The 22,890-nt window shown below is 41.4% G+C and overlaps 1 protein-coding gene across 10 annotated transcripts in view; it reads left to right on the top strand.

Moving 5' to 3' along the window:
• Window positions 1–22,890, top strand: part of LOC109957131 (protein FAM126B-like) — a 36,910-nt gene that overhangs the window by 12,307 nt on the left and 1,713 nt on the right. For 5 of the 10 annotated variants that reach the window (XM_020594776.1, XM_020594772.1, XM_020594770.1 and 2 more), the window contains exons 2-12: window positions 4,028–4,112; window positions 6,980–7,057; window positions 8,526–8,627; window positions 10,116–10,295; window positions 12,114–12,194; window positions 14,923–15,038; window positions 17,253–17,348; window positions 18,500–18,616; window positions 20,900–20,987; window positions 21,141–21,297; window positions 21,501–21,521. In XM_020594776.1, the coding sequence (XP_020450432.1) occupies window positions 7,007–7,057; window positions 8,526–8,627; window positions 10,116–10,295; window positions 12,114–12,194; window positions 14,923–15,038; window positions 17,253–17,348; window positions 18,500–18,616; window positions 20,900–20,987; window positions 21,141–21,297; window positions 21,501–21,521 (1,009 nt within the window). In that variant the 5' untranslated portion in view covers window positions 4,028–4,112; window positions 6,980–7,006. Of the gene's footprint in view, window positions 1–4,027; window positions 4,113–6,979; window positions 7,058–8,525; window positions 8,628–10,115; window positions 10,296–12,113; window positions 12,195–14,922; window positions 15,039–17,252; window positions 17,349–18,499; window positions 18,617–20,899; window positions 20,988–21,140; window positions 21,865–22,890 lie in introns of those variants that run through there. The other 5 variants (XM_020594771.1, XM_020594779.1, XM_020594778.1 and 2 more) reach the window with 5 other exon arrangements.

The following is a 22,890-nucleotide window of genomic DNA, read 5'->3' as shown; positions in this document are numbered from 1 at the left end:
TCCTCGCTTGCTGACTCGTGGTGAGTCATTAAATTTCTAGTTCACACTGTGGGCAAATAAAGTGGTTGTTTCTTCACATAGCGACTATAACAATCATCAATGGAAAACCCCTTTTGTAACCCAAAATCCAAATAATAGGTGTTGACAGTGTCAGATCTTTCAGTGGTGGTTAGTTTAATTCATGACTGCAAAACTGCAAAACTGCAAAACTGCCAGCCATGGCAGGGAAAATGTGTACTGTCTGCTGTAGATCATAACAGGAACAGATTAGCTGTTTGGATTTTTAGGTCTATCACGCCTGCTCTGCTGTGGGTGCAGCAGTGTTGAAAGTCCCTGTACTTTGCAGACATGTTTCTTTACACTGGTTTAATAAGTCACCTAGTTACAATTACTTGTATGATTCATTGGTTTGTAATCGGTGATATGCAGTGTTTGGTGTTTGAGGACGCTATTCATTGGTTTGTAATCGGTGATATGCGGTGTTTGAGGACGCCACCTAATGTATTAGTCAAACATCACCTTAAGGTTTGTTGATGCTTACAGTGAGGTAAACACACATGCAGTACACAGGACAGAATGTTGGCTTTAGCATATAAGCTAGGTGTCTGCCATAGAACTGACTTGATTAGCATAACTGTAGCATTTGTGTAAAGTGTCGCACAACATATTTCATGTAATGCAGCTGTTGTTAGCCATGTATCTCCTGGCGGCAGGAGAAAGGGCTGACTAAAACTGTGTGTGGGTGAGAGTGGAGCCATGGCGCAAACACCTACACAGTGCAGCATTGCCCAGGTATGTGAGATATTAACATAGTTTTGGATTTTAGCTTTAATTTGACCGCTGAGGTTCCAGGCTCCAGAATAAAAATGGTCTCAGTCAGTGCCGATGGTGAGCGGTTTGTTCCCCTCCTGCCCAAGTACAGTCAGAACAACACATATCATTCAGCACCTGCATAACGAGGCTGCTCACTGACCCTTTTCCCAGTTATGTATTAATCAGTGCTGGTAAGACCATAGGGATGGGACAATAAAGTAAGAACTACACCGTGAAAATAGTAATTCATATTAAATATTAATTCTGCTTTATAGTTCAAATACTAAATCACTGCTGTTGTGTATAAACTTAATATAACCTGAAGGCAAACTTGGTATTGCACTACCACAGAATACAGTGTAACACCTCCAGTAGGGCGAGGCCGAGTGCTCGTTCTCTTCCAGTTATCAATAAGATTCTTACTTTCCAAAAAGTTCTTACTTCAACATATTGAATGGTAAATATTTGAACAAAAGGCTTAATTTTGCTCCTTTGTTGTGAATGCCATTCCACTAATATTAGATTATGCCAGCTGGCAACTGAGTGTAGTTCTGAGGTCAAATGGTGACGATACTACTACAGACTTTAATATTTATGACAGTTTATTGTTTTGGTAGAGCAAGTGAGTCTTGAAACTCCCGGACTGCAGAGACAGAGAAGCAAATTGTACATTACAATTGTTCTGTCTTGAAACTCGGTTTTCCGAAATGCACTTGTTGGCTATGTCTCAACTCCGTGGACTGTTTAGTGGTGTGTCATTGTGATTTGGGGTTTGAAGTGCTGTAAACAGGATGGGTTGGCACTCTCCTATTCCCTTATGAACCCTACCACAAGACAATGAGCAGGCCCTGTGTAGAGGAAGAGCAGCCTTGGAAGGAAAGTTGGATTATTTTCATTCACCAGGCCTCATTAGGTGTATGACTTATTTAGCCAACAGCGAAGGCTGGCTGGAGAGCGCTGTTGTTACTAGACATGCAGATACTGGGATGAGATGGGTGCAGAGTGGGGAGGAGTTACACTGTGGCGTCCAAGTACAGCTAATTATGTTGTTGCTGTAACTAGACTAGATTGTCTGGGTAACAGGAATAGTATGTCTTATTCTTATAGTAGTTTCATGTTGCTATGTTTGCTTTTGGGGTGTACCTGTATAACAGGGAAACTCCTTTAGACTGAAACTGGTGAATGGCATGTAACCGTACAGTTATTTTTCTTATCTTACAGTTTGGCTGTAGAGACTTCCTGCTATATGTATTCCTTATTGTTGAATAGCTGTGCTTAAAAAAATAAATAAAGGGCAGGAGTGAGCAACAGTCATACATGATAGGATATGTTAGAGGTATCTCATATATTTACTACTGTAAAAAGTATATAAAGTAAAGCAAGGAGTGTAGCTTGATAGGTAATTACAAATGTCCTTGCAAATGTCGCATTACACCTTAAATGGATGAAGTTCAGAAGCCCAACAGAAGAAACAAAGTTTGTACAGTTATAAAACCCAGTTCCTTTACACAATTTTGATGTTCTATGATCTTATGATTGATTTGCGATACCGTTTGAACGTGGGAAAACGACCTTAGTGAAAGTCAAAGATTGTTTGTGCGAGTGTTGACACTGTGGCGCTAACTCCTTCCTCAGTATATGTAACTTTATTTCACAATGTGGGTATTCTGAATAACAGGATATAATTTGCATTCTGGGAAATGGCTTTATGAACAGAATTTGTTAATAATAAAAGCAAATTTCTGGCTAACCCAACATGTGAAATGTCTGACAAATCAAAAGCCTGTGCTATTTGCTTCAGTTCTGAGGCATAGTGTGATCTCTACCACAGAGATAGAATGGGATAAGAAGTTGATCACTTCTTATGGGGACTCGTGGTTGTATCTGGTTCTAAGGGATTTAAAGTATTTCCTGTTCAGACTTCATCTTTCAAGCTTCTGTCAACTACTGTAGCATGGAATGTATTTATGTTGCAGATTATACTGAAGTATGTCGTATTACTCATCCCTTGTCCCTCCCTATGCATGTTTTACTCAGCCTGGAGCCACTGTTACCCTCTGCTATGATGAGTCACACTACAAGTACACTTTATCTGGCGAGGGAAAATGAATGCTTCCTTTACAACTCTCGATAGATTAAGAGGGTACACACATCATTCTAGGCAGATGGGATGTCCACATGGCAGTTTCCTTAACCCTTTGTGACGAATTACTAATATAATGTGCTCTTCAGATAAACACAAGGTTGCGTTGGAAATGCTTCGCTTCAAGTGGAGTGCTCACTGGCGTGGCACATACAGTGCAGCAGTGCAGAGGAGGTTCTCCGCAGCGTCTTGTTGTGCGTCACTAAAACCTTGATCCATTCTCCCAAATACAGTGAACACTATGGGTGTGGATCCACAAGATGCATTTTTAGCAAGTGAGGACAACAAGTTAGCCAGCTGACTGTTGCTATGCAACAATAAGCAAAAACTGACTGCTTGTGCATGACTCAAAGTAACCTTCAAGTAAAAAAAAAAAAAAGAATACTTCCCATTCTGAGACATGCTGTTTGTTTGCATGTTCTATAAAGTACCCGTTAGACCTCTCAAGATCATAGAGGTGTTTTAACCTTACATCTGAGCGTCTTTAGTGGCAGGTGGTGCTGTTGTAGTAACCATCCACTGTATTCCAGGTTGTCAGCTGTTTTGTTGAGTCTCTTCACTTGTTTATTTGTCATAAATATTGTTTGGCTACCAACAGAATTTAACTTTTCAATAAAATAGGTCTGTTTCAGAGCCATTGTGTGAAATGCTGAAGTTTATTTGTAATGCCTTTCAAAGTTGTCTGTCTTTATTTTGCTATTTTCTAAAGAAAAATAACTGACAACTATTTTGACAATCGATTAAATATTTTAGTCAATTTTAAAACAAAAGAGCATCCTAAAATGTGAGAATATGATGGTTTCAGTTAGCCTATGTCCCTCACTCACTCACTTGAAATTTCGACTTTGAAATAAGCCTCATCCCAAGACTGAAGATAGTTTTGTCCCTGCTGGTTATACAGGTTTGTCTAACTGCCATGCTGGACATGTACACAAACATGGCACATGGTAACACTATGGCCTGCACAAGCTTTGATAATTCAGTTTAATCATTCTTTTATGCAGATGCTTTTGGATGAGTTTTCACAGGATGATCAGAGGTGATGGATCTTTTTCCTCCATGTTGTTGCAGGTGAGCCTCAGTGAGTGACAGATGCGTGACACTGTGGACAACCATTTGCCTCTCCTAGTGGAGATCTGAGTTCTGGGACACTGAGGTACGTACAGCAGCACAACAAGCTGCCTTTAAAGTCAACGCATATTTTGTACTGTGTTGATACTCATGAACAGCTGAATTGGGAACATTTAGTTTCAGCCTTGAGACCACATAAATACCTTAAGGTTTTATACACAGTGTACATATTGAGATAAAAGTATACATTTTCAATTACGCATGGAATCCTGAGGCAAAACACAAACATTACATTTGTCCGAATTGTGGAAAGTGGTGCAGACTAAATCCTCTGTTGGAAAGTCTTAAGTGTGCACATGTTATTTAGGTATATATAGACTATATTGTGAAAATTAGTTATGCAAAATGTTACTCTTGAAAAGTATCAGCCTGACCTGTCAGAGAGTGCCGATGTCATTTCAACATGAGCTGTTGACAGTTCGTCCCCTGATGATCTGATTCATGGAGTGCATTTTTCTTTATACTGCAGTTACAGGTGCTCTTACCAAAGTTAAGCACATGCTATTCCTCTGGTATTGTGTTTTCACCTTTGTTATACGAAAAAGGCAACAATGAGCTCTCACTTCTAGTGTTATGGTGCTACTGACATATGCAGGCAACAAATTCTGACATCTTTACATGTGTTGGTGCTCTTGTTTTTTTGTTGTTGTTTTGTTTTGGGTTTTTTATTTATTTAGTATTTTTTATTTGTCTTTCCGAAATGAACATCTTGTTGAATTTTCGCCATCGCCTGAAAGTCACTTGACCATAGTTCCCATGGTAACTGTTAAGCCTGCCCTGTCGATGGAGAATTTCACCTCAGCGAGTCTTTGACAGTTTGACAAGCCAGTGGAAATGGATGAGTCAGCCTTTCACAAGAGCTGAACAAGCTAAGTAAATGGAACCTTTCATTTCCCACAGATTTAAGGAGTGTGCTCACACAAAACGATTTCATTTGTTCAGATCGTCATCTGCTCTGAGTAGTGAACATGAGCTCTGTCTCCTCCAGCCCAACAGCGAATCTGATATCTTGCTCCTCCAAGCCCGTTTTGTAACATTTTCAGGCTTATCTTCAACATTCGGGAAGTCATGCATCATTTTATATTGGATTTGGGTGAGATCCTCTGAACACTGGTGTGGAATACCGAGGAGCCACAGGGTACTGTAGGTAGTCCTGCTTAAAGGTTTGCCTCAGTATAAATAGGATTTGTTGCATTTATGTTTAGTCTTGCCTTGAATTTAAAAAGGCCCACAAGCAATGCTTAAATTTGTCACTTCTAAATTTCAGAGCAGAAGTCAGCAACAGGTTTTGCCTCCTTTGAACAATAGTTGAACAATGTGGTTTCTAATTACAATTGTATTCTTGTATTCTTATGTAACAATATGTGTTATATTTCATGGCATATGGTATATCAGTATGTGTTATCAGTGTTGCAGTACCTCAGTTTAGGTTAGTTGAACATCGCCAGCACATCCACAGTATTTGATAAAAAAGACAGTTGTGTTTTAAGCATGCAGATAACAGAGTCGGTGTGTTGGATGTAGCTTACAGTCAGCTAACAGTGGCTCCTGCCTGAAATGTTCAGTGTGATCTTTTCACTTTGAATATATTGAGTTAATCGTAATCCTTAATCCCATCAAGTCAGAACCACAAGTTTATGAGCCACACAGTCCTTTTTTTTTTCTTCAAGGGCTAAGGCTTCAGTGGTGGTGTAGCTTAACCGAGGTGAGTGAACTAAGAAACCAGACTCCTTTCTCAAAAACATGCTTTGGCAGGGCTTGTACAATGGCACCGTGTCCTTGAAATGACAAGGCCACACATGTTGACGCAAAGCATTTCCTTTAATAAGGCATGAAACATGACAGTTGATGTTATGTTAGTTGTTGGTTCTTGGTGCCAGAAAGACTCCAGTGTGACCATGATTCACACAACACCACGTGGCTGAGGCTGGAGTCAGGGATAAAGCATTTATATGCCTGTTGTGGGTAGTTGCAGTTGGTGAGGTTAATAGCACCATCCAGGCTGTAAATTCATACGGAATTGGTTGATTTCTTATTCCCATTAATGTCTGGTTGAGTTCATAAATTAGCTGTTTAAGTCACAGTGGTTGATTACAGATTTCACTCAGAACTGTGGCCCACACAGCTCTGGTTGTTGCTATACATGTATTTTCAGCTTTTGCCCTTCCGAAATCTCAATAATGGTACCTCAGTCATGATAGCATTCGGTGAAGGGTGTCTACTACATCTGCCTCTAGGTAAGCGTGGTTTTCCTCTGACATTTTGACAGCTTGGCACACTGGGTCCCTCACCACATCACCTGCAGTTCGTATCCAAACTGTCTTTTGGGCCTGTGGCTGCTCCACCTCACTCCATCAGACTACACACGCACACACTTGCTTTCTCATGCTGAGACACATGCCTGGTTCCTACGGGATAATTGATGTGAATGTATTTTGCATGGGATGAGGTCCGAGGAAGAAATGACTTGTTATTTTGGGCATTTTGCTGAAGATAATTTTAGCTGCTGGATCCCGAGAACAGGAGTAGGATAACAGTGCGCCTACAGCTAGGGATCAGAATATATTTGGTGAAACGAAAGGCACTTTGTTATCTTATACCTTGTGTTTCTTGTTATATTGCGAATGTGAAAATGGCGTATTAACATTATGAAAATAAATTGTACAGCATTAAAATATTAGAGCTTTTGTTATTGAGTATGTTGGTTGAGTAAATACTGACTTCTTTCCTGCATTTTCCTGTGCCCTTTCTTTAACCAACTCTTCTCCTTTCTCTTCTCCACTTTGCCCTCACCCATGTCTTCTTCTTTTTCACAATCTTTGCTCTCCTTTTCTTTCACTGTATTGCTATCTCCTCTTTCCCCTCTCTGCTCTATCTTTCATTGTCCACTAGGCAGCCTAGAGGAGATCGCTGAGAAAGATGCTGGGTTCAGAGCGTGGTGTTGTCGAAGAATGGCTCTCAGAATTCAAGGTAAAGACCCTTCTCTGTTGACCACCATGACTTTATGAAGTGTACTCCTGGAACTCTTCGTTGGAGGCAGTGTGGGTGGACTGTGATACCAGAGTATGTAGAGTGTGCAAGGGTCACCAACTCTAACTACAGTTTAGTAGAAATGCACCAGTTGCAGAGTCAGAGTCAACTTTGCATGCACGAGCACCCTGCTTTGTTTACATTCCGCTGCTCCTCATGCTCAGGTCTGGGGTTTGCTAATTTAAAAAATGTCACCCAGTGCAGTGGTGTGTTTCACTGATGTGTTTTTAATTGTTTTTGAACAACAGTGGAGGTCTATGGCAGAAACGATTAAGTTGATCCAGGACTGACACACTGACGGACATTAACAATGAGTAGAGGCAATTCACCGTTGGTTTTAGTCTCTGTATGGAGACTGTTAATATAGAGAGTGACCTTATCCTTTGAATTACCTGAGCTCTGTATAAACATGTGCAATAGCCACAGTGATGTTGAGGAAAGTGTGTTGAATCTGAAAAGATGATTAACACGCAGTTGATTAGTGAGTTTAGTTTTGCTCTTAAACTGCATTAGGGCAGACTTGGTAATGTCACAGATACTGACAATTCCTCTAAAGAAAAGCTCAACCAGGCAAGTCTGATAAATTTATCCCAGCATTTGGGGTTGGGGGGTGGGGGTCAGAGGATAACAGAAAAATATAAAAGAGAGAAAGGAGGGAGTATGATGAATAGTGAGAGAAATAGATTGGTATGACTCATGGTGCAGACCAGGCACATTGTGTTCTGTCCTCAGAATGACCACACTGAGGCCATGCTGAGAGGGTATCTCTGCCATCTGTCATCTGCAGATAGTCGCACACTGGTGATCATTTAAAGAAATTCACCCCGGGGTATTCTGAGCCTGTCAGATATCATCACTCTGTTATGTTCTGTACCTTCAAGTTATTTTGTGGTTCTTTTTTTTATTAGTGTCCACACTTTTACTTAACCTGCCTTACAGACTTACCCAGTCAGTGATTTCTCCACATTTCCCAGAATGGCATTTTGGCATGTCACAGTAGCACAGATATAAATATTAAAATTAGTGATGGCTGAAATCCATGTAGCTGCTTCAGAACCGGGGACCTGGTATTGTAAATGCTACCCCACACTGTCATGGTGTACTTAGACATTTGAATTGAACAGAGCCGTTGTTAATATTAGTAATAACACCTTGTTATAGCAATAACACACCTGTTTTTAAATTGTAAGGGGGCTTATAGAAAAACCTAGTGATATTTGTCATTGCTAAAAAGGCTCGTATGACAGTCAACATTTGTTAGTTTTTTGCTAATTAAAAAAAAGTTGTTTCCCATATTTGGTAGGATACCAGGGGAATGCATAGACTTTATGTGTCGTACCTCTAGCCTGGTGAGGACGTGCAAACTGTGCAATATCACTCAAGAAACCTTTCTCTTTTCTTTCTGCAGTCCTTACCAGAAACCCACATCCCCAGCTACGCCGGCACCCTTCATCTAAAGAAGTCACTGGTGCCGGCACTCTACAGAGTCATCCAGGACCCCAACAACGAGGTGAAACACCAAGTGCACACACACATACATAGGTTCTCAAATATGGCTGTTTAAGCTCATAGAAATGTGTTGCTTGTGGCTCACATGATGTCGTCATAGTAGCGAGCAGGAAACTGGCATGACTGTGCATGCAGGGTACACATGCACACAGTGCTCTGCAAGAGTATGATGGACAGACATAGTAAGAGTGCCAGCCACGTTACCAGTGAGATGGCACACACACACAGCACTCTGACAGATTGGAACATCTGCTGCCCACACTGGAAAAGCTAATGCAGCGTTAGAGATTCAGACACCCGTACTGTACTGTATATACACCTGACTTGGTCACAAACTCGGGTTATATTATTAGGCATACTGTCTTTTTTCTTTAATGTACAGGTGTTTTCTACAGCAACAGGGATAAACCATTATTTTCTCTAAAAGACCTTTTGAGTAAAAGCCTGAGGCACTCAATGAAACGGGACTTTAATTTCACTCTAATGATACAGTTCGTGCCACCAGTTCTCTTTTGTCTGCTCTTTTCATGGTCGAATCTGGGAGTCAAACAACCAGGGACATAAATCCCATTAGTGTTGTCAATCTGGCCGCACAGTCCCATTAATGATTGAACAAGCAATCCAGGAGAGTGTGTGTGTGTGAGCGAGGGAGGGATTGTAAAGCATGCTTAACTGTTGCATGTTAGGGTGCGTTATATTTATTTATTTTTTATTTGCCAATGACATGGAAGGCCAAAAGCTTTGCCAAGTTCGTCAATGAATTGCTGCTTACTTCAGGGTCAGCCAGGGTACAGTGTTCACACAGAGACATGCTAGTGCTGTGTGGACACTCTCTTCACTGACCCCTGGACAGTATAAACACTTTGGCTGCCCTGAGACTGGATCTGACAAGACTTTCATTGTAGTGCTTTATACCCACTGCACCTCCCACTACTTCCCGGCAGCGAAAGTTTCCCTCCGTGTTCTAGTCAGGATGATACCCATTCATGTTTTGAAATAAGAGCTGTGAAGGAAAAGATACTGTTTCATTGTCCTCCTGGTGACTGCTCAGAAAGGCTGTTGCTTATGGGAGAAACTGGATTGTATCTGCACCTCAGTATGTGCTTTGTTTTGGGTATGTTAAACTGATTAACTTTGAAATATAACAGATAACGCCACTTAAGATGATCTCTGAAATTTCTTAAAAAAGGTCCACACTAAAAAGACCTTTCTGTTGATTGGATATTTTGGATTACATGTCCAAAAAGAGACGTGCTGCTCATGGATGAAAATGTAACCAGTCATTGTTGGACCGTTACACTTGGATTGTTGGACTGTTGATGCCAGTTTTTAGAGATATATTAAATTAGGTTTGTAGAGTGACACTGTAAATGAAATGTACTTTCTGAACTCCTTCTCAGCGTAACTTTATTAGAATAACCCAATAACCATTGTGCATATTTTAATAAGGTGTCAGAGCTGCATTTACTTATTTCCTCCTCCAATCCAGCTGCTGGAGCCTGTATGCCACCAGCTGTTCGAACTGTACCGGAGCGCTGAGGACCGCTTGCGACGCTTCACCCTGCAGTTCCTACCGGAGCTGGTGTGGGTTTACCTGCGCGTCACGGCCAGCAGGGATCGCCAGAGCAATGGCTGCATCGAGGCCCTCCTCCTGGGCATCTATAACCTGGTGGGTGTCAGCTAGAGGGTGGTGGTGGTGGTGGTGGTGAGAGAGTGGAAGGCATGATCTTTGATAAAACATATGTGAATTCTAAACATGTTAGCTGTGAGATGTATTTTGTGTGTCAGTTTGCATCCCTGTTTTAACATATCCACGTGGTTACTAAAGAGGGATGCAAAATGGCAACCACAGAGTGACTGTAGAAAAGGAGGAAAGAGTCGGTAAAGTATAAACAAATGAACATCACCCTTCATTTACATGAACAGTTGGTGCACATGGGCATCACTGTGAACAGCGTGAAGGTAAAGTGTCTTTTAGAGGCTGATTCCCTACAGCATGATGGACGCTGCCCCCTGACTGACTCTGACAGAAGATCGCAACACTGCTGTTTATCATCAGTCTGGTCATAAATGAGCAACTCAGACACATCATCTGATAATTAGCTAAGCAGGATCTAAATGATTCTTAGAATCATATCTGACATTTAATTTTTACAGTTGTACAGATGGCTATGAATGGATCTTTGCAGTTAGTCAGGCGTTATTTTGGAAAAACCAAGTTTCGATATGCAAATCATTGGTTATGTTTTAGAGTTAATACAGGTTAGCAAGGCTTGTCTGTTGATAAGAAAGGCCATCTCCTCTGAAAAGCTTAGTTAATGGATAGACAGAGGATAGATTGCATCACCAGGACGCACCCTTGGGAAATGGCCTAAGAGCTATAGAGATGTCAATAGAAAGAGCTCTATGTTAGCTGACCCAGCTAGAGGTATATCCATAAATGATTTATTCCTCTGTGTCTAAGCCACTCTACACACGTGCACATATACTGTATGTGCTCATAACCCTCTCTTGCCTATGGTCACTGCCCACTGAGCCGTGATAAACAGCTTTGCTCTCAGCAGTCCCGTCACATATTCAGAGATGGACTGCTCGCCAACGAAAGCCATGGCAAGGCCTGAACAACAGTATGCTGAATGTCAGGGAGGATGCAATAATAAAGGGATAAAAGCCTTTATGGTTCCTCATTCTAAAACCAGTTTGGACTGGCGGATGGATGAACTGATATTTGTTGTTTTCTTTGCATCCACTTACTTGCAGTGAACCCACAAAGTCAGAAAGCAGAAATCTGATCTTTGAAACACTATTTCAATTAAAGCACATTATCCAAATTTGATGATGTGATGAAAACTCCCCTGCTTTCCACATCTGCCAAAAATTCTAGAGATAACAGTGAGGAATAGCATACACTGACAAAACTCAGTTATTTCAGCATCTTTGTCAGTTAATGTTATCTCCTATGCTGAAATGTAGTAGAAACTATTTTTGATGACCCTTGCACACCACTTAGGTCCTTGTCAGCTGCACATAATTGATTTACATAGCAAATCAGCCATAAAGTGTTTTTTGCCAAATGAAAAACACTCATCTGCATATCTCTGTGAATGCACTTGATTATCATTTCGACTAGTGGAGATAATCGGGCATGGCACTTAGAAATGGCATCATCTTTTGTGTTATGTATCACAGTGTGAAATTGGACTTGAGTGGTGAGGGTGCTGGCATTGACATTTAATCTGTCAGTGACATGTATCATAAGCAGCAGCAAGAGGAACAGTGGATTGTACAGCAGTTGTTAACCGTACGCTGCCAAGTATTAACCCAGTCCACAGACCGGAGCTAAACAAAGTTTAAAGCTCAAGTCAAATCTGACATTTACTGACTCTCAGTAAAAATGAACATTGTGTACCAGGCTTTTAAAAACTGTTTTCCATTCCCTCACTTGACACAGCATCTTTTGGTCTCTTTATCACTCTTACTTTTGCAGGAGATTGTGGACAAAGACGGTAACAGCAAGCTTCTCTCCTTCACAATCCCTTCTCTGTCCAAACCATCGATATATCATGAGGTACGATGCCTGTTTGTCTTGTCAAACAGTGTAACCCTAACCCTTCACCACACCTTCACTTTTATTAAGTATTTATAAACTCTACTCTTTTCTCCTAATGTTTCCATCTTTGTTTTGTTATTGGAATTTTAAAATCAATAATTCCTAACTGTGCTATTCACTCTTCTGTCGCTCCGTCTTAGTGTAGCTGTCTGTCATGCTGGGTTTATGCAGCCCCCCAAATGTCTGACCTGACTGCTAAAATAGAGCACAGTATTGAGTATTGTATTGAGCTGGAATTCATTAGTAAGTGTTTAAAAGGACATGCTGACCTCTGACCATTTGCTGAGGGCAGATGGACGCAGTGTGTCTTGTTGACTGTTTTTAGACTTTTTTTTCCTCCTGTCCAAAGTAGGAAAAAGCTGATGGCACTCAGCGTGTGTGTTGATGAGACTATAGTGTGTGGCATGCGCTGGGGGCGATGTATCACTGTAATTACAAGCTTGAGAGGCTCTTCCCTTCATGCTGAGGGAATGAAGGAGGCAGGAGGCGGAGGCTAATGTGTGTGTGTGCATGAACCATAAGCTTCCTAAGCTGTGGTATGGCTCTGCACATCGCATGGCCTTATCTCCAGGCTGTCAGCATTAGCATACACTCCAGTCTCTCTTTTTGAATTAATCCATCCTCCTCTCCTTCTCTGCTCAGTCACCCGAGATACTTAGGACAGAATATCAATTCAATTTAGAGGTGACTTTTGCTCCACGCATCATCAAAATGAAGTAGCCTTGTGACATATTCTCACTTAGACATAAATTTAGGTAGGTAGGACTTTATTGATCCCACAATGGGGAAATTCCTGTGTTCCAGCAGCAACAAAACACCATAAGATCAAACACCACACACATATTTTGAGTAACAAATTTCCAAAGTACCTAAAACCAAACAGAATATAGTATTTTGAGAGACAATCAAGAACAAGAATGATCCTCCCACAATTAGAACAAATCAATTGTGGGAGGATCTAGATTCTGATCAGTAGGGATGAAATGGTTTCACGGTTTCTCCCGCTGAAGGGGTAATGTCCAGCATCAGCCAAAGTTATCAACACTCAGTCAGATGCAGTGGCAGACGTAGCACGCAACATGCATTTGTGTTTTGTTTTTTTCAAGAGGACTAAGTTTGAGGTCTGGTTGTATTTTGGCTTTTATAAGAGAGCTGAGGGAAACTTGACTGAAGGTGGTCGCCTTGTCTGCAGAACACACAGAGTGAAAATTGCTTCAAAAGGGGGCAACACTTTATAGCAAATGCAAAATAAGTTAACTTGTAGTTCAATGGAAGATTTGGAGACTTCAGAATAAGGGAAATGTCATGGTCTGACTACTAACCAGTCAGTACTTCACACCTCCTTCTTTTTCTCTTTGACTCTTGAAAGAAAGAGAAATTTTAAGACAAATTTTATTTATGCCATGTCAATTAAATCTGCCAGGTATTCTTCAGGCTGGTCTTGAACAACAACACAAGCATGCTGTGAATACCCATTGCCAACACTAGCAAAAATCGCACATCATTATTAAGTTTAAAAAAAAAAAAAAGATATGGCAAAAAATATCAAATGAAGTGCTGCTGAACATGATCGGTCTTATCAGAGGCAGTTTGAACTTATGCAGAGATCATGGCACTGAAGGCAGTGAGATACTAATGCTGTGTACTGTATATCACTATGAAGAAGGTCAGACTACTGATAGTACTTTTTGTAATTGAGGAGCGTGGTTGGGATGCTAAAATCTGCGCAGTGACATCAGTAATGTCATTTTGGATATCCAAAAAGGAATTGTAGATATCTGAAATTGTCATTCTTACTGATCAGGACTGTAATTTCGACTAGTCAAAATGTCACTTTAAATATCCAAAATGCAATTATGAATATTCAAGTAAAACCTTTTAAATGCTAATTGTGCATAATGTTTCATGAATGACTTTGTAGAAGATACAGGGAAAACTTCAACATTTAGATTTTAGTGGAGAAAGTCTACAAGAAAACTAATAACTATCCGTTCTTAAATTTGGAAGTGGACCTCACAAGTTTCACACTTCACCTGGGAACCAGACAAGGATTCCCACTCTCACCATCTCTATTCGCCATTTTCATTGAACCTCTGGCAGCACCAATACAACAGAATAATAGCATCAAAGGAATACAAGATACTGACTCGCAACATAAAATTAGTCTTTAATGCAGATGACTTATTATTATATTTACAGGACCCCTGCAGTTCAGAAACTTTTTCCATTATTAACACATTCTCCAGGAGTTGGATACACCCACACCACACACTTTCACATACTCAACTTCATTTAATAATCCCTTTGTCTCTTTTGTTAATGTCTGTTGTCTCATCTTCTATGTTATGTCCTTTGTCCTGTAAATGTGCTATTTTGTGTTGCAATAAAAAAAAAATGGAAATGGATAAATAGGATTATCAGGAATAAGTCAAGTGCTGCCAGTTCCAGTGATCCAGTCCAAAGTGAGAGTTTGGCACAGGCTCACCAGTAATATCATTCCACTGTAATACAATGAAAACTAGTCAACACAGCTTTTCATTAGAGCAAAGGCCATAAGTTTGTCAGTCAACAACTTGAAGGTCACTGCTTGTTTTCACCTGCTGCCTCCCACCAATCTCACTGCCAGTTTACTAGCATGTTGTAAAAGCTTTTAATCCATATTTCTCTTTTGTGTGTGTGTGTATAGCCTTCTAGCCTGGGGTCCATGGCATTGACAGAGGGGGCTCTCTGTCAGCATGACCTCATCGGGGTGGTGTACAGCGGTCTTCACCCTCAGAGAGAGACCTTCACAGCTCAGAACAGGTACGACTCAGACTCCAGCAGCTGCTTACAGAGAGGGAATAATTAGGGATGTAGTAAGAACATCACAACAGTTTAGAGACACAGTGCTAAGTCTGGCATACTGAATGAGTTACCAGAGGATGAAACCTTTGTTACTCTTTTGGATACAGAGAGGTGGCAGCGCTGTAGGCTGCTCAGTGTCGGGAAATTCATGTAACTGATGCACGTGACTGAATACCAGACTGAATCCATGTCAGTATTCTCCTTTGTCCTTTTTTTTTCTTTAAGAAAAGGTTTTCATTTTTGCCTGTAAGATGAAAAAGACCTTTTAAGATGATCAGAGCATAACCCTTAACTCTCATTATGCCCCCCTCGGTCACTTTGTATATGTTTGTTAGCAGTGGCACAACCAGACACAGACATCCATGTGAGCTATTGCAGTTGATAATGTAAGGGTAGCCCAGGTAATACTGGTCACCAGGGCAAAATGTGTCCTTGGCTCTGATGAACATGGAGCATCATAAATTTACTGAATGGCTTTCAGCAGGGCCATAGCTTATAGTCATGGCCAAAAATATTGACACCCCTGCATTTCTGTCAGATAATGCACTACTTCTCCCAGAAAATTGTTGGAATCACAAATTCTTTGGTATTCTGATGTTTATTTCTTTTGTTTGCATTGTAACAGCACAAAAAAGCAGAGGAAAAAAAAAACAAATCTGATACATTCCTAACAGAACTCCAAAAAAATGAACTGGACAGAATTATTGACATCCTCAACTTATTATTTGGTAGCACATCTGATGAACATGGAGCATCATAAATTTACTGAATGGCTTTCAGCAGGGCCATAGCTTATAGTCATGGCCAAAAATATTGACACCCCTGCATTTCTGTCAGATAATGCACTACTTCTCCCAGAAAATTGTTGGAATCACAAATTCTTTGGTATTCTGATGTTTATTTCTTTTGTTTGCATTGTAACAGCACAAAAAAGCAGAGGAAAAAAAAAACAAATCTGATACATTCCTAACAGAACTCCAAAAAAATGAACTGGACAGAATTATTGACATCCTCAACTTATTATTTGGTAGCACACACCATCATTCAAACAATCCTTCGTTGCATCTGCCATCTACTGCAAGTATGCTTTCTATATTGCCAGCACCTGTTGATTGCTACAGGTGAGTTTCATTACAAATTAAAGGAGCATCACTTGCTCGAAATACAACTATTTCTGATTACTTTGAAAAGGTGTCACTAATTCTGTCCAGTTTATTTCTTTTTTTGTGTTGTTCCAATGCAAACAAAAGAAATAAACATGAAATTACCAATGAATTTGTGATTGCAACAATTTTCTGGTAGAAGTGGTGCGTTATCTGAGAGAAATCCAGGGGTGCCGATATTTTGGGCCATGACTGTATCTGGAAATCCATTTGTGCGGCCGGGCCTGAGATAGTGTTTATGAGAAGAAAGCCCAGAGCTTCTAAGAAGTGCTGGCTCACTTCGACTGATGATATACAGTACAGCCAGGCCATTTACCTCCCCCTGAGCACAGAGTCCATTATGGGCCTTACACTCAATGTCTTCCTCTGGGTTGTTCCCCAACAACTCACACTAACACACATGCAGCATTAATATTTTCACAGTGTAGGTTGGAAAAAGTATGCAAACGCCTCAGTTTGTCTGAAGGAGGTTCAACCAGTTATTAAATCCAAGGGCTCACTTACTTTTTCCACCAGCACTGAGAACGTTTAATCAGTGTGGTCAGTAAAGACACAAACGATTTTTTGTTTTGTGGTTTATTACTCTAGCTTCAGCACATTGGGATGGTCTGTATTTGTGACTTAGTTGAAGACCAGGTCACATTTTATGACCATTTAATATGTAGCATCAGTCGTCAGACTTGAATCTTTAGTCTCGGACTTTGTGTATTTGGCCTTATTCTGCAGCGCTGCCACACTGATTACTGCACTTAGGATTTGCATCTACATAAGGTACAAAGCTGCTTAGGTAAGCAGTTTGCTTTGTAGACTATTAACAGTTTATAGAGTTGCTCAGTAGAGGAAAACAAACAAGTGTTGGTTAGAATGTGGATTTATAATTTGAGGTTGAATTGATTTCCTAATAAAACTGATTTTCTTAACTTCACCAACTTCTCTTTGTTAACTGAGTTGATTAGAGCCTAATACGAGTCTGTATTACTGTGCTTCTTTCTGTGTTTTGTGGTTGTAGGTTTGAAGTGCTGTGTTTCCTCATGCTCTGCTACAACTCTGCTGTGGTCTACATGCCTCTTTCTTCCTACCAGTCGGTCTGCAGAATGAGCTCACGGTGAGGAAAAAAAACATGTTTATTTAAATTTTTTTCCACCCTCCCCTCTTCTACCTTCATTACTGGCTCTCCTGAAACTAGGATTAAATGACCTCTTCTAGCCTGTAGCCATACACTGACCTCGATACCGACTGTCCACTTTGCGGGAGGACATTAGCTTTCATTAATTGTCTGTGACTGGCCAAATGAAAGTATCACTGCCGGACATCTGTCTGGCTCCGTCTGTGTTGGAACCTATGAAAAAGCCTGGAGTTAGGAGAAATGTATCAATGTAGAATTCACGATATGAGGCTTCGTAGTGGAGCTATCACATGGTGATTGTTCACTGCAGCCTGTAGACAATTAAGGACATGAAGACTTCCCTGCTGTGAGCGGGCAGGCAGACAGCGCCTTAAGCAGGCTCAGTCTAGACAGACGGAAAACAGTGACTGTGAAGATTTAAGAGCATGAGAACAATGCTCTGTCTGTGAACTCCATCGCACAGAGTAGACCCCAAACACTGTCATCTAACCTTGTCCATCCTGCTCACTTTTAAATGATTCTCTTGGTTTAGTTTTACTGATGGCATTTTATTGACCTCTGCTGCTAAACTGAGATGTGTGCGGCAGAGCCGCCCTGAACTTTTGAGCTTGGGGTTAGGCGTTATTTTAACCCCTCATCAGAACACCAAGTAAGTGCAATTAAACTACAGATTTAAAAAAAAATCAGTGCTGAATGTGTGAGCACACTCCCTCAGCACAACGATACAGCAATCGTGTGTCTCAGTATGCTGGCTTTGTTGAAGGCGGAGCTCGGCCCCACTTAGCCCTCGCTGGAAGCAGGGCCAGCTGAGCCCAAGTCAGCACAATGAACCGTTGGTGCTAGGAACAGAGGGACACAGAGGCCAACCTGTGCCCGCTCGGCTCGGCACGATTAAAGCAGGCTGAAAACGCCACTAGGTAGTGACTGATCCTCCCTTTAGTTGTTCTTCTCTTTCAGGCTTGTCCGAAGGCTTCTTACAGAGGTCAGAGGGCACTTGCAATTTAAACAGTAAAATACCTTGTAACCTTTCACTTAACATTTACTCCTAAACCAGCTCCCTTTGTTTGTGACTGTGTATGACCTCACAGACCTTACTCATTTAACTCTGTGTGTGTGTGTTCCTGGTTCAGGTTGTGTGTATGTGGCTTCCCCCGCCAGCAACAGAAGCTGTGGAGGGAACCGTGCAACCGTGTGCTGCTGGCCCCCGAATTCATGGTGCAGATGCTGACTGCTGTTTATCATGCTATGTATGTATCTTGGCATATTATCAGCTTTAATTTTACTATGGCTAACCTGGGAGCAAATAGTTGCTTATTTACACATCCAACAATTACAGAGCATCGTTGTCATTCTTTGGAGTTGCGCCTCTGACCACCAGTTGAATTCAAGTCCAGTCTTTCAGCTGTTTTTGGTTTCTAACCAACTCTTTAGCTGCTAAATCCTAACCATGTTTACCAGCTAACCACTAACTGTGTCTGTATGCTGATCAGCACTAAGCAGGTGGTACTGTGTATGGTGGGTTTCAGAGGTTTGTCTGCTGAAAACAGCTGCCTGCTGAGACCAAAAACAACACTGAGAACTTTCAAGTTTAGATACAAGACAGACAGAGCTGAAATGTGGTATAAAGCTCTGTAAACTGGAGCAGAGCTTCATATTCAAATGATGCTTCTCTGTAGATTGATTGTCACAAGCAGCTCTTTCAAATCGTTTTTACAATCATTTGGTACATTGTTATAAAAAATATCTAATATAGCTGCTTCAAGTGGCTTTTAATTCGTGCCATTTCTCACCATGTTTTAAAACCTTATAATTGAGGAAATTGTGCAAAACATATCAGGTAACTGAGAGGAAGATGATCTTAAATTTTACAGATCACTTTAACAGATGTAATATGTACAGATTTCCTTTATGAGGTACAAATATAGCTAACAGATGAGATAAAATGTTTCCCGTTTCTGTTGTTTGCCTCTGTAGGACATCACTAATGATGGTGGTCTCTCTTTTAGCTTGCCGTGATCTACTGCACAAAATCTTTTAATAGCATATGCTAGCACTCTGTCAAGGACAGCGGCTCCACAATGTACAGGCCGATTACATTGGCAGTACATTGTGGGAGCAGGTGATTTCATCCCAGATGGGGACAGTCGTTGCAAAGCTAATTACAGCTCCTCGATGACAGCCTGTCCTCAGAGATGAACTGGAATCACCACTGCAGAGGATAGTGTGGAAGGAGAGAGGGAGAGGATGAGGATGCATTCTGCCCCATGAGGGTACACAGTAGCAATCTGCGTAGTGGGAAGGGGGACGCTCAACCAGCCAAATAACCTGCAGAGCCCATTCCCACTGGAGACTTCCAGACCACCTGTTTATTAGTCTTATAGCCTATTTGAGTTTTTAAACATTTTTTAAAAGTTTGGCTTTTCACGGCATTTCAATGCACGCCATACCACCAAAACCCCTGCCGTAACAATGGCGGCAGCTGCATTTACGGGCTGGCGATTAAGCAGCCACGGCCTTGTTAGTAATCCCTGCCATAGGGCACCTCGCTACCAGCTCGCATTCACCCTTGACCTGAACAGACGCACATGAAGGGCAACATGAATTCACGCATGCAGAAGGACCTGGGATTTAGATCAATATGTCGGACAATGCGAGAGCACTTGAACGCCACATGAACAGAGAGTGGGAGCAGGGATGTTAGGACACCCCACCCCCATTTTTAGTCTTCACAACATCAGAGAGTCTGTTTTACCTGCCCATTCATTCCATTCTTTTCATCATGAGTCTAAAGGGAACCCACGCATTTGCCCCTGCCTGTGTGATTGTTACATCTGCAGGACAGGATCAGAGAGCTCAGCCTGTGCAGCTCACCTTCCTTTATATGTTATTTATTTATTTATTTATCATTGAGGTTCCTCTCATCCTTCTCGACTGAATGTGGGGATATGACATCATCCATAACACAGAGCTGGATGATGAAAACGTAACAATAACAGCACTTGCTATCATCCTGTTTTTGCTCATTTAAACATTCAGTGTTCATCTATCCCAGGCGTTCTTGGGGGCTGTCCTTTACCATCTTTATAAACAATAAACAGCGTGCTATTTGATCAACAGTTTCATTATATCTAAATTGTCAGTCTGCTGAAAATTGTATGTTATAATACATGATTAATTACACAGCCTACAAATATGCATAGTATGACCAATTGAATGATTTGCGTGTATATGTATGTGTGTGATGTTTACTGCACAGGATTTCTAAGGCATGTGTTGACTTTAAAGCTTTACTGTGTTTTGTACTTTCAAAGAAAGGTTAGATCCATGTTTGACAGAGAGGTATAATCGCTCTGACTACAGATGTGCCAAACTTTCCTTCCCTAACTGTAGCCACAGGCATTACTAAATGACTAATAATAGTTCAGGGGGATGTGACTCAGACATCAAGGCATCTTATCAGAAGCTCACAACCTGATGTCGTTTTAAAGTGCGGGGGTGTGTGCTTTTGTGTTTTGTGTTGTGATGTGTAGATACAATGGAGAATGGGAGATGGGCCGGGAAGCTCTGGAGGACATTCTGTACAGAGCTCAGCTGGAGCTTTACTCCCAGCCTCTCCTGGTAAGACTAACAGCACTGTATGCATGGTTTTAATTACACAAACACACTACAGTAACTGGAACCTGAGTCATATAAAAACTCTTTAGAAAAATATAGTATAGTGCGATATCTTCCTGGTTCAGTCATTTAACTCTGTACTGATCTGGACTCCAGTTGGGGAACGCCATGAGGAACTCGTTGCCAGAAAGCGCTCCTGATGAACCACGGGGGCGCAAGGTGCTCCAGGTGGAGGTGACGCCCACCATTAGCCGTATCTCCATCTCGGCCATCACCACCGCTTCCATACGGCGCCACCGCTGGAAGAGAGAGGGTAAGACTGAAGCGCTGGGAACAGCAGGAAAAACTTCCATCTTGACTGCAGCACACAGAGAAATCTCAGTAGATGCGACAGCACAGCAGATCCTTTACTACTCTTTTTGTCTTATAGCACCCTTGAGTAGGCTGGATGAGAATTCTCTGTCAGGAGAGTTCAGTTAACCTTATGAGCTGTTGCTTTGTTTTGATCCGTGAAAGGCCACAGGAGGGAACTATTTGGTGAGAAAATGACACTTCTGATCCTTTGTCCTTGGCAGTGAGAAGGAAAGCTGTTTTGTGTATAACCCTGTCACATCATTAGCATTGTCCCAGTGAGGTTTTATGTCTGTTATTAATTGTGATCAGTGCTTGTGTCACTCGCTGCTCTTTGTTCTTTTTTTGCTTGTTTTGTCTATTAAGTGTGCTGTGCTTTGTATCACCAGTTAAGATGAAGGTTGAAGCAAAATGGTGCCTGCAGATTCTGCTGACTCCATTTTACCTAGTAGATGGGCGATTAAAGGGACATTTTGCTTTTAAAATATAGCATTTTTTCTATATACATACACAGTGGGTATGGAAAGTATTCAGACCCCCTTAAATTTTTCCCTCTTTGTTATATTGCAGCCATATGCTAAAATCCTTTAAGTTCATTTTTTCCTCATTAATGTACACACAGCACCCCATATTGACAGAAAAACACAGAATTTTTGACATTTTTGCAGATTTATTAAAAAAGAAAAACTGAAATATCACATGGTCATAAGTATTCAGCCCCTTTGCTGTGACACTCATATATTTAACTTAGGTGCTGTCCATTTCTTCTGATCATCCCAGAGATGGTTCTACACCTTCATTTGAGTCCAGCTGTGTTTGATTATACTGATTGGACGTGATTAGGAAAAGCCACACACCTGTCTATATAAGACCCTACAGCTCACAGTGCATGTCAGAGCAAATGAGAATCATGAAGTCAAAGGAACTGCCTGAAGAGCTCAGAGACAGAATTGTGGCAAGGCACAGATCTGGCCAAGGTTACAAAAAAAAAAAGAATTTCTGCTGCACTTAAGGTTCCTAAGAGCACAGGGGCCTCCATAATCCTTAAATGGAAGACGTTTGGGACGACCAGAACCCTTCCTAGAGCTGGCCGTCCGGCCAAACTGAGCTATCGGGGGAGAAGAGCCTTGGTGAGAGAGGTACAGAAGAACCCAAAGATGACTGTAGCTGAGCTCCAGAGATGCAGTCAGGAGATGGGAGAAAGTTGTAGAAAGTCAAAGAAAGTCAACCATCACTGCAGCCCTCCACCAGTCGGGGCTTTAGGGCAGAGTGGCCCAACGGAAGCCTCTCCTCAGTGCAAGACACATGAAAGCCCGCATGGAATTTACTAAAAAACACCTGAAGGACTCCAAGATGGTGAGAAATAAGATTCTCTGGTCTGATGAGACCAAGATAGAACTTTTTGGCCTTAATTCTAAGTGGTATGTGTGGAGAAAACCAGGCACTGCTCATCACCTGTCCAATACAGTCCCAACAGTGAAGCATGGTGGTGGCAGCATCATGCTATGGGGGTGTTTTTCAGCTGCAGGGACAGGACGACTGGTTGCAATCAAGG

Source organism: Monopterus albus, unplaced genomic scaffold (assembly GCF_001952655.1).
Source record: "Monopterus albus unplaced genomic scaffold, M_albus_1.0 scaffold24.1, whole genome shotgun sequence".
NCBI classification, from domain to species: domain Eukaryota; kingdom Metazoa; phylum Chordata; class Actinopteri; order Synbranchiformes; family Synbranchidae; genus Monopterus; species Monopterus albus.
The sequence above is the reverse complement of the archived record's forward strand: the minus strand, read 5'-3'. Positions and strand labels throughout refer to the sequence as shown.